General features: G+C 42.1%; 1 protein-coding gene across 1 annotated transcript; it reads left to right on the top strand.

Annotated features, from left to right (window-relative positions):
• Positions 1–1,548: 1,548 nt before the first annotated feature.
• On the top strand, positions 1,549–11,258 carry LOC103865106 (pre-mRNA-processing-splicing factor 8A). Its single transcript, XM_018658521.2, has 24 exons — positions 1,549–1,948; positions 2,020–2,143; positions 2,232–2,324; positions 2,397–2,787; positions 2,878–3,364; positions 3,452–4,242; positions 4,334–4,602; positions 4,746–5,060; positions 5,154–5,458; positions 5,533–5,987; positions 6,070–6,196; positions 6,310–6,551; positions 6,643–6,766; positions 6,860–7,157; positions 7,322–7,575; positions 7,702–8,318; positions 8,396–8,502; positions 8,606–8,860; positions 8,981–9,454; positions 9,669–9,830; positions 9,917–10,114; positions 10,192–10,470; positions 10,560–10,802; positions 10,899–11,258. Exons 1-24 carry the CDS (start codon positions 1,671–1,673, stop codon positions 11,088–11,090), a joined length of 7,080 nt encoding a protein of 2,359 aa, XP_018514037.2. The 5' UTR covers positions 1,549–1,670; the 3' UTR covers positions 11,091–11,258.
• Positions 11,259–12,245: the final 987 nt, after the last annotated feature.

The raw sequence follows: 12,245 nt of genomic DNA on the forward strand, positions 1-12,245 counted from the left end.
TACAATTTGGACACATCAGTCACACCATCTCTGCTGCAAATTATATCCTGCAACCAAATCAAACTACTAGAGGCCACATGACTGATACAAGTGATTCTGAGTCGCGCTGATAGCAATTTTGATTACCACCTCTTCTCATGATGACCAACATTAATCAAAGACCAACTTGTAATCAGATTTAGATGGCCCTTGATCTCAGCAATGAGATGGCGGAAAAGAGGAAAGGAATGTGGCTTCTCCAAGATTTCCATTAAATCTTTAGCTGAGGACTATGATTCTATGCTGTCACATACTCCTCAAACTCTCAGCTGCCCATAGCAAACTTACGAGTTCCACTTCAACCAACGATGAGACTCGCGAGAAGGATCTTCTACTATGAAACAATGACCCAATATGATGTCAAAATGGTCTTGTTTCGAAATCAAGGTGAATTAGGTGTTCCTGTTCCAGCAGTAGAAGACGGACTTCGACGAAATCATGACGAAAAATTCTCTGTTTTGATATGTCTTTGTCCCGAGTTAACTTCAGTAAATCTACCGTCGAACAACCTTGAACCCGATGTCGAGAAGAAACCAGTATCTCTCATTTCAGCCACACCTCGAATGGACGCGGAAAAAACACAAAAACATCGATAACAACCACTGCAACAAGCTAGAGGTTAAAACAAAACAGAACCTTATGCTCAACCGGAGAAGAGACACTGTAATCAAAACTCTCAATACACCACAACCATATGTTGCAACACACCATGAAGTCTGTGTAGCAGCCAACGAAAGCAACGGCTACATCGTATCATCCCGTCAACATATCAGTGATGCGTTTGATTGATAGATATTTATGGAGAAGTAATGCGTTTGTTTGGTGAAAAAATTAGTTCCATATACATGTGTTTATGTAGAAACGGACTAGCGGATGGTTCAAAAAATAAGGAAATACTAAAGAAAAAAGGAAATTGGATGTCAAGAAAAACAAAATTGTTGAAAATTTGGATAACTTAATAGGTTTAGTTTTGATACTTTCTTTCCCTTTTGTGTATGTGCAATAGATATACAATGACCGTCTCCAATGTAAATTTCATTTTTGTTTCTTTAGTTATTATATTTATTTTCACCATATTTATCTTTTTCTAGTTCTATCTATCTTTTTTTTTTTTTTGAACAACGTTCTATCTTTTTCTAGTTCTATATCTATCTATTTTGCCTTGTGTTGCAAAGTCATGTTCATGGTTTAGAGATAAATGGATTGATTTTCAACAGTTCTATTTGTTATAGATTAATTAATACATATCTTAGATATCATGTCTTGGTTAAAGTTCTGAATGGCATTCTAGACTTCATTCCACGATCATCAGCAAAACAAACAAAGGTAACCGGATCTAATAGATGAAAGAACCAACAGAGAACCGGAATTAATTAATAGATGAAAGAACCGACAAAGAGAACCGGATTTAACAAATAAAAGACCGACAAAGATAACCGGATTTAACAAATGAAAGACCGACTAAGATAACCGGATTTAATAGATAAGCCTTATAACATCATGAGACCGAAAAAAGCAGCAGCAAAAATCGGTTTAGGGTTTCCACTCGAGTATCTCTGCAGCGTCGATAGAGAGACTGAGAGAGATCGACGAGGCCGTTAGAGATCTAGGGTTTATTCCTAGTCGTAGTCATGTGGAACAACAACGACGGTATGCCGTTAGCCCCTCCCGGCACCGGCGCCCCGATGATTCCGCCACCGCATCCTTCTTACACCTCGCTCCCGCCGCCTTCTAATCCTGCTCCTCCTCCCGTCGAGCCTACTCCCGAGGAAGCCGAGGCGAAGCTCGAGGAGAAGGCTCGCAAATGGATGCAGCTGAACTCGAAACGCTACGGCGACAAGAGGAAGTTCGGATTCGTGGAGACTCAGAAGGAGGACATGCCGCCTGAGCACGTCAGGAAGATTATCAGGTGAGGCTTCTTCGAGATCCAGCTTCGTAGTTTCTTGATTATTGATTTTTACTTGGATTGTGGTTTCTCAGGGACCATGGTGATATGTCATCGAAGAAGTTTCGTCACGATAAACGTGTGTACCTTGGAGCTCTTAAGTTCGTCCCTCACGCTGTGTTCAAGCTTCTGGAGAATATGCCTATGCCTTGGGAGCAGGTTCTTTATAACTGAATATCTGCTTAAGCTTCAGCCGTTTATTGATTGTGCTCTTGTTTATTAATCTATCTTAACTGTTTTCTTCCAGGTTCGAGATGTAAAGGTTCTCTACCACATCACCGGAGCTATTACGTTCGTCAACGAGATCCCATGGGTTGTGGAACCTATTTACATGGCTCAGGTGTGTTCTCTTTTCTTGCCTCTGTGTTTTCCATTTGAGTGATATTTATTCTTTTTTTGTCTTGGTTTACAGTGGGGAACTATGTGGATTATGATGCGAAGGGAGAAGAGGGATCGTCGTCATTTCAAGAGGATGCGGTTTCCACCGTTTGATGATGAGGAGCCTCCACTGGACTACGCTGACAACTTGTTGGACGTTGATCCTCTTGAGCCAATTCAGTTGGAGCTAGACGAGGAAGAAGATTCTGCTGTGCACACTTGGTTTTATGACCACAAGCCACTAGTGAAGACCAAGCTGATTAATGGTCCCAGTTACCGGAAGTGGAATCTCTCTCTTCCGATTATGGCTACCCTTCACAGGCTTGCAGGCCAGTTGCTGTCTGATTTGATCGATCGCAACTACTTCTACTTGTTTGACATGCCGTCTTTCTTCACCGCCAAGGCTCTGAACATGTGCATACCTGGTATGCTACTTTCCTTATCTTCTGAAATTTTGATAATTTTGTTTCACTTTGGTTTTTTCTCTTCTAATGCTTTCTGTCACTCTTACCCAGGTGGTCCTAAGTTTGAACCTTTGTACCGTGATATGGAGAAAGGGGATGAAGACTGGAATGAGTTTAACGACATCAACAAGCTTATCATTCGTTCCCCTCTTCGAACTGAGTACAGAATAGCGTTTCCCCACCTGTACAATAATCGTCCCAGGAAAGTCAAACTCTGCGTGTATCACAGTCCTATGGTGATGTATATAAAGACCGAGGACCCTGATCTTCCTGCGTTTTATTATGATCCCTTGCTTCACCCGATAAGCAACACCAATAAGGAAAGGCGTGAAAGGAACGTTTTTGAAGATGATGGTGAGGATGACTTTATCTTACCAGAGGGAGTGGAACCTTTGCTGAAAGACACCCACCTCTACACTGACACTACAGCTGCTGGCATTTCATTGCTGTTTGCACCACGACCTTTCAATATGAGGTCTGGGAGAACAAGGCGGTCAGAAGATATTCCCCTGGTGTCAGAGTGGTTCAAGGAGCACTGGTAAGCTACTGGTCGTCTTCTGTTATCTTTCCCTTTCATAATTTACTTGTATATTTACTAATACTTTTCTGAACTCATTTTCTGCAGTCCCCCAGCTTATCCGGTTAAAGTTCGAGTTAGTTACCAAAAGCTTTTGAAGTGCTATGTACTGAATGAGTTGCACCATAGACCACCTAAAGCCCAGAAGAAGAAGCACTTATTCCGCTCTCTTGCAGCTACAAAGTTTTTCCAGAGTACCGAGTTGGATTGGGTTGAAGTGGGTCTGCAAGTCTGCAGGCAGGGGTATAATATGCTGAACCTGCTGATCCACAGGAAGAATTTGAACTATCTGCATCTTGACTACAACTTCAACCTTAAGCCTGTTAAAACATTGACCACCAAAGAGCGAAAGAAGTCACGTTTTGGGAACGCTTTCCATCTCTGCCGTGAGATCCTCCGGCTGACAAAGCTTGTAGTTGATGCCAATGTCCAGTTCCGACTAGGAAATGTTGATGCTTTCCAGTTAGCTGACGGTCTGCAGTATATTTTCTCCCACGTTGGCCAGTTGACGGGTATGTACCGGTATAAATACAGACTGATGAGGCAGATTAGGATGTGCAAGGATTTGAAGCACTTGATATACTACCGTTTCAATACGGGTCCTGTGGGTAAGGGACCAGGATGTGGATTTTGGGCTCCAATGTGGAGGGTATGGTTGTTTTTCCTTCGTGGAATAGTTCCTCTTCTTGAACGATGGTTGGGGAATCTTCTTGCTCGTCAGTTTGAGGGGCGTCATTCAAAAGGAGTTGCCAAAACTGTCACGAAACAGAGAGTTGAAAGCCACTTCGATTTGGAACTGCGAGCTGCTGTCATGCATGACGTTCTTGATGCCATGCCAGGTTTCCATTCTTTCGAATGTGTTTTTACTTGTGTTTTCAATCATGAAATTGTCCTATAAACTTTTGGTTGATATTTTCTTGTTATGTGCAGAGGGTATCAAGCAAAACAAAGCTCGGACAATATTGCAGCACCTTAGCGAGGCATGGCGATGTTGGAAAGCTAATATCCCTTGGAAGGTCCCTGGGTTACCTGTGCCAATTGAGAATATGATCCTGCGTTATGTCAAGTCTAAGGCTGATTGGTGGACAAATGTTGCTCACTACAATCGTGAGCGTATCAGAAGAGGGGCTACGGTTGATAAGACTGTTTGCAGAAAGAATCTTGGAAGGTTGACTCGTCTCTGGCTAAAGGCAGAACAGGTCTGTACATTTTACTTAAATGTCTTCATTGATTTGCTTAAAAAAGTTCTATAAATAAGCGTCATTTACTGTTTCGAGTAAATTAGTTCCATGTATACTTCATTATCAGTTCTCTGATAATTATCCTTGTAAACCTGTCACAGGAACGGCAGCACAATTACCTGAAAGATGGTCCATATGTCACTCCAGAGGAAGCACTAGCAATTTATACAACCACTGTTCACTGGCTGGAATCGAGGAAGTTTTCTCCAATTCCATTCCCGCCATTGTCGTACAAACATGACACAAAGTTGCTTATCCTGGCCCTTGAGAGACTGAAGGAATCATACAGTGTCGCTGTGAGGTTGAATCAGCAGCAGCGAGAGGAGCTTGGTCTGATTGAACAAGCGTATGACAATCCTCATGAAGCTCTGTCTAGAATTAAACGTCATCTCCTCACCCAGCGTGGCTTCAAAGAGGTAGCTTGACCCTTCTCTATATATTGGAGCAATGGGTTGAACATATGTTGCCAAGTTATTGTAGTAAACTGATGGTGAATCCGTTCTTTGCAGGTTGGCATAGAGTTTATGGATCTGTACAGCTACCTGATTCCAGTTTATGAAATAGAGCCTCTGGAGAAAATTACTGATGCCTATCTTGACCAATACTTGTGGTACGAGGGTGATAAGCGCCACCTGTTCCCAAACTGGATCAAGCCAGCAGACTCAGAGCCGCCACCACTTCTGGTTTACAAGTGGTGTCAAGGTATCAATAATTTACAAGGCATATGGGACACAGGGGATGGGCAATGTGTGGTGATGCTCCAGACTAAGTTTGAAAAGTTCTTTGAGAAGATTGATTTGACCATGTTGAACAGGTATCTACTAGTTTATTAATGGTAAATTAATTCTCAGATTTGTGTGCTAATAAGTATTGTGTTATTTTTTTCAGGCTGCTTCGTTTGGTTCTTGACCACAATATTGCGGATTATGTGTCTGCCAAGAATAATGTGGTTCTGTCTTACAAAGATATGAGTCATACTAACTCGTATGGTCTGATTAGGGGGCTTCAGTTTGCCTCTTTCGTTGTTCAGTTTTATGGACTATTGCTTGATCTTTTACTTCTTGGTTTGACTCGGGCGAGTGAGATTGCTGGGCCACCACAGATGCCTAACGAGTTTATGACGTTTTGGGATACAAAAGTGGAGACACGTCATCCCATAAGACTGTATTCCCGGTACATAGACAAAGTTCATATAATGTTCAAATTTACCCATGAAGAGGCCAGGGATCTTATTCAGCGCTACCTTACTGAGCATCCTGATCCCAACAATGAAAACATGGTGGGATACAACAATAAGAAGTGCTGGCCAAGAGATGCAAGGATGAGGTTGATGAAACATGATGGTATGCTCTTTCTTTTTATGCTGTTCGATAGAAATTCATGCATGTTTTTGTTTTTGTGTCTCATTTTTTGTTCATCTTTCAGTCAATCTTGGTAGAAGTGTCTTTTGGGACATGAAGAATCGTCTTCCTCGGAGCATCACAACTTTGGAGTGGGAGAATGGCTTTGTCTCTGTCTACAGCAAGGATAATCCTAACCTGCTCTTCAGCATGTAATGTTTTATTCGAGTATTCTTGTCCAGTTGTTGCTAAGCGAGGTCTTCGTTGGGACCATAGTTTGTTAGTGCTTCTGTCATCACTAATACTCTTGCAACTGTGCCTGCAGGTGTGGATTTGAAGTTCGCATACTTCCAAAAATCAGGATGACTCAGGAAGCTTTCAGCAACACAAGAGATGGTGTCTGGAATCTGCAAAATGAGCAGACCAAGGAGAGGACTGCCGTTGCTTTTCTGCGGGTTGATGATGAACATATGAAGGTGTTTGAGAATCGTGTTAGGCAGATCCTTATGTCTTCAGGATCAACCACCTTCACCAAAATTGTCAATAAATGGAATACAGCTCTAATTGGTATATGTTACGAACGTGCTTTGTCACCACTGATAGCTTTTCATAATGCGTGGCTCATTAAGCTGAGTGCAACCTTTTTTTTTGTGTACAGGTCTCATGACGTACTTCCGTGAAGCCACTGTGCATACGCAAGAGCTCTTGGATCTACTGGTCAAGTGTGAAAACAAAATTCAAACAAGGATTAAGATAGGGCTGAACTCAAAGATGCCTAGTCGGTGAGCAAATGTTTTTATTAAATTATGGTCGACATGGTAGAGCTGTATATTAATGTTTCTGTAGTCTGATTCTTTTTTATTTCTCCTTGCCAGATTTCCTCCTGTTATCTTCTACACTCCAAAGGAAATTGGAGGGCTGGGAATGTTGTCAATGGGTCATATTTTGATTCCACAAAGTGACCTTCGGTACAGCAAGCAAACGGATGTTGGGGTAACCCACTTTAGGAGTGGAATGAGCCACGAGGAAGATCAGCTTATCCCGAATCTATATCGTTACATACAGCCTTGGGAAAGTGAGTTTATTGATTCACAGCGGGTGTGGGCAGAGTATGCTTTAAAGAGGCAGGAAGCACAGGCCCAAAATAGGCGTCTTACATTGGAGGATTTGGAGGTACGTAGCATACTTGTCATTTGTTACATCCTTAGATGATATAGGTTTTTGGGAGGATATCTATGTGTAGCCTTGTTCTTATTTTGGAAGCCCAAGTTTAAGATTATTTTGCTTTTTGTCAGGTTTCTAAAATAATTTTTTTGGCGTGTATGATAATGTGACAGGACTCTTGGGATAGGGGAATTCCTCGAATAAATACCCTGTTTCAGAAGGATAGGCACACGTTAGCGTATGATAAAGGTTGGAGGGTTCGGACCGACTTTAAGCAGTACCAGGTCCTCAAACAAAATCCTTTCTGGTGGACACATCAGAGGCACGATGGGAAGTTGTGGAACTTAAACAATTACCGAACTGATGTTATCCAAGCTCTTGGAGGTGTTGAGGGTATCCTTGAGCACACTTTATTCAAGGGGACATAGTAAGTCTTCTTTTCCTTTGTTTATCATTTTTTCATGATCACATTTTCTGTTCAGTTGCTCGCAACTTTTATTTAAGGGTATCACATCAAGTTTGCTAAACTTTTTTGTGCTTCAATTGAAATCAGTTTCCCAACGTGGGAGGGTCTTTTCTGGGAGAAGGCATCCGGGTTTGAGGAGTCGATGAAGTATAAGAAGCTGACGAATGCACAGAGGTCTGGTCTGAACCAGATTCCAAATAGAAGATTCACGCTTTGGTGGTCGCCAACAATTAATCGAGCGAATGTGTATGTGGGTTTCCAAGTGCAATTGGATCTGACCGGAATATTCATGCATGGAAAGATTCCTACACTCAAGATATCTCTGATTCAGATTTTCCGTGCCCATTTGTGGCAAAAGATCCATGAGAGTGTTGTTATGGATCTTTGTCAAGTATTGGACCAAGAGTTGGATGCTTTGGAGATAGAAACTGTTCAGAAGGAGACAATTCATCCAAGGAAGAGTTATAAGATGAACAGCTCTTGCGCTGATGTTCTTCTATTTGCTGCCCATAAATGGCCAATGTCAAAACCAAGCCTGGTTGCTGAGTCAAAGGATGTGTTCGACCAGAAAGCTAGCAACAAGTATTGGATAGATGTGCAACTTCGGTGGGGAGATTATGATTCCCATGATATTGAGCGTTATACTAGGGCCAAATTCATGGATTATACCACTGATAACATGTCAATCTATCCATCTCCAACAGGTATTTATTACTTTTCCAGTTTTGTTAAGCTTTTGCTTTTATGCAGTTCGTTTTATATTTTGAGAAAATTCGTGCAGGTGTCATGATTGGGCTTGATCTGGCATACAATTTGCATTCTGCCTTCGGCAATTGGTTCCCAGGTTCTAAACCTCTTCTTGCCCAAGCAATGAACAAGATCATGAAGGTACTAGAATTTTTTATATCAGGCTGGTCTTGTGCAGAGCTCTTTTTGTTTAAATATATAGAATTTTTAAGTCAACTTATCGTTTGAACTATGCATATTGCAGTCTAATCCAGCTTTGTATGTGTTGAGAGAGAGGATAAGGAAAGGTCTGCAGTTATACTCATCTGAGCCTACTGAGCCATATTTGTCATCTCAAAACTATGGTGAAATATTCAGCAATCAAATAATATGGTTTGTGGATGATACCAATGTCTATCGTGTCACAATTCACAAGACATTTGAAGGAAATTTAACGACAAAGCCAATCAATGGTGCGATCTTTATTTTCAATCCAAGAACTGGGCAGCTATTCCTGAAGGTACGTCTTCTTCTACCATTCTTTACATTAAGAATATGCATGTTGTGACGCAACTTCTTCTTTTTATTAAGTCCTATAGCATGCAGTTGGATGTTAAGTAACTGCTTTTTGTTTCTGTAGGTTATCCATACAAGCGTTTGGGCTGGTCAGAAGCGTCTTGGTCAGCTAGCGAAATGGAAAACTGCTGAAGAGGTGGCTGCACTTGTGAGGTCACTCCCTGTTGAAGAACAGCCAAAACAAGTTATTGTTACTCGTAAAGGAATGCTCGACCCCCTTGAGGTCCACTTACTGGATTTCCCCAACATTGTTATCAAGGGAAGTGAACTGCAGCTTCCGTTCCAGGCGTGCCTTAAGATTGAGAAATTTGGTGATCTGATTTTGAAGGCCACAGAACCGCAGATGGTCCTATTCAATATCTATGATGATTGGTTGAAGAGTATCTCTTCGTACACTGCCTTTTCAAGACTTATTCTGATCCTTCGTGCGCTTCACGTGAATAATGAGAAGGCTAAGATGTTGTTGAAGCCCGACAAGTCTGTTGTCACTGAGCCACATCACATCTGGCCCTCTCTCACTGACGACCAGTGGATGAAGGTAATTCCTCTGCCACTTTACATTTAGTTAGTTTCTTATTCGATAAGATCCCTCTTAACCTGATTTTGACTTTTCATTTAGTTAGTTTCTTATTCGATAAGATCCCTCTTAACCTGATTTTGTCTCTGTATCTACAGTTTTTTTTTACTGGTCTCGAGTTATTTATAGTATATTATGCTTCTGTTTACTGATTCACAATTATGTTTAATTTCAGGTGGAGGTAGCTCTTAGGGATCTTATCCTATCTGACTACGCAAAGAAGAACAATGTGAATACCTCAGCTCTGACACAATCAGAGATCAGAGATATTATCCTTGGAGCTGAGATTACCCCACCCTCTCAACAGAGGCAACAGATAGCTGAGATTGAGAAACAGGTACCCTTAATTGTGATTTCTTTAGAACAAAAAACAAGTCTCTGCATATAATTATATGTTCACTGTGAACCTATTCTTCTTTGCAGGCAAAAGAAGCCAGCCAGCTTAATGCAGTCACAACCAGAACGGTAAATGTTCATGGTGAGGAGCTCATCGTCACTACCACTAGCCCCTACGAGCAAACTGCATTCGGTTCCAAGACAGATTGGCGTGTGCGTGCAATATCAGCTACCAACCTCTACCTCAGAGTCAATCACATCTACGTGAACTCAGATGACATAAAGGTTAGAATCCAGTTTAAGTAAAAGCCTTCTCTGTTCTTTGCCCAATTGCCCTTAACATTAATTCTTGCTGTTCACAGGAGACGGGATACACATACATCATGCCAAAGAACATCCTGAAGAAGTTCATATGCGTAGCAGATCTTCGAACTCAAATTGCTGGATATCTATATGGTATCAGCCCACCGGATAATCCCCAGGTTAAGGAAATCCGTTGTGTTGTGATGGTGCCGCAGTGGGGAAGTCATCAGCAAGTGAACCTGCCGTCAGCTCTTCCTGAGCATGATTTCCTTAATGATCTCGAGCCATTGGGATGGCTGCACACACAGCCTAACGAGCTACCTCAATTGGCACCACAGGTAGTATTATTATATACGCATTTATCTTTTCTATACCTTATAGTTTCAGCCTGTTAAACCCGTTACTAACTGATGATGTCTGTGATTAGGATGTTACCGCTCATTCCCGCATTCTGGAGAACAACAAGCAATGGGATGGAGAAAAGTGTATCATCCTAACATGCAGTTTCACTCCGGGATCCTGCTCTTTGACATCATATAAGTTGACCCAAGCCGGATATGAATGGGGACGTCTCAACAAGGACACAGGCAGCAATCCTCATGGCTACCTTCCCACCCATTATGAGAAGGTTCAAATGCTGTTGAGTGACCGCTTCCTCGGATTTTACATGGTAAGGAGGAGCACCAGTGATAGTTTCTTTTTTTTTTGTCTTTGATGATGATATAACGCTGCTGATTTTTGAAAATTGTATTGTTGTGATATATAGGTTCCTGAGAACGGACCGTGGAACTACAACTTTATGGGAGTGAAGCACACGGTGGGAATGAAATACAGCGTCAAACTTGGATCCCCAAAAGAGTACTACCACGAGGAACATCGACCCACTCATTTCCTAGAGTTCAGCAACATGGAGGAGACTGATATCGCTGAGGGAGATCGTGAGGACACCTTTGCTTGACCATTATGTTTCTACCATGTTTTGTAACTTCCTTGCTAGACTTGTAATGTCGTTATGTACGGGTGACTGAGTATTACTGCATTGTGTGTGGCGTAAGATTGTAATGTACTCAAGTTTATGACTTTTTTTTGCCAGTGTACATGCAAATCGCTCATGCTAAGTTGAGAACCTTAGTTTTTTTTTTGAAACACTAGAAACTTCAGAGTTAGAAAGGCAACTAACTTTCTTGTAACAAATGGGGAAAAGTCTTAATAATGACTGAGGTTAAGGAAAAAAAAATGTTTTTAATGTTCATAATCTTGTTGACCGGACGGGGGCGCTTCTGGGATACCAAAGTTTAGTGCTTTTTTTTTTTGTAACACCAAATTTCATTCCAACATAATTAAGAACCATTGTTTACAAGAAGCATAAGCTTGGACGCATTCCAGAGCGCTTGCTTTGCCAAAGCATCAGCGTCTCCATTTTTTCCACGTTTAATCCAAGAAAAAGAGATAGAATCAAAAGCTAAAGAAAGACAGGCTATATCAGCCACAATTCCATATAGCTCCGCCACAGGTGGTCCTGAGTTGAGCGCCTTGACGAGGACGAGAGAGTCTGTTTCACATCGCACCATTCGAATGTTCTTCTCAATGCAGAATTGCAGGGCCTCGCGTAGCGCTAGTCCCTCTGCTACTAGGGGCGAGCTCACATAATGGCAGTGCGCCAGGGTAGAGAGTTTCTCGTTCCTTTCTCCCACACACCAGCCGAGGCCCGCTAGCTGAAGGTCTTCTCTCCAAGCTGCATCTGTTTGCACAAGCGTCGAGGTTATCGGAATGGTAGATTCTTCCTCCTGGTGGAGGGTGGGAGTCCCCATAGAGGTGGTCTCTTGTGCCTGGAGCCATTCCCGAGCTGCTGCTACTGCCTTCCCGATTATAGTTGCAGGCGTTACCTCCTTGTTGTTGAAGATATGTTCATTCCTTGCTAGCCAGAGGTGCCAGAGAATCCAAGGGGCGAGTTGCCCTGTAGCTATTCCTGCAGGAGGAAGGCACACTAACCTGCACAGAGTACTCCAACAAGCAGGCAAATCTCCCAATCCTCTAGTATCCACACTTACAGAGAAGGGGGCAAGCTCCCAGACCTTTTGTGCGATTCCGCAGTGGAGAAAAAGATGATTGA

Source organism: Brassica rapa, chromosome A04, assembly GCF_000309985.2.
Source record: "Brassica rapa cultivar Chiifu-401-42 chromosome A04, CAAS_Brap_v3.01, whole genome shotgun sequence".
NCBI lineage: Eukaryota > Viridiplantae > Streptophyta > Magnoliopsida > Brassicales > Brassicaceae > Brassica > Brassica rapa.

Bases quoted from the DNA above. Each gene is read 5' to 3' on its own strand.
- LOC103865106 (XM_018658521.2), top strand. From the start codon at position 1,671: ATGTGGAACAACAACGACGGTATGCCGTTAGCCCCTCCCGGCACCGGC. The intron at 4,603-4,745 runs GTCTGTACATTT...AACCTGTCACAG, and splicing joins TCTGGCTAAAGGCAGAACAG to GAACGGCAGCACAATTACCT. The intron at 5,459-5,532 runs GTATCTACTAGT...TATTTTTTTCAG, and splicing joins GATTTGACCATGTTGAACAG to GCTGCTTCGTTTGGTTCTTG.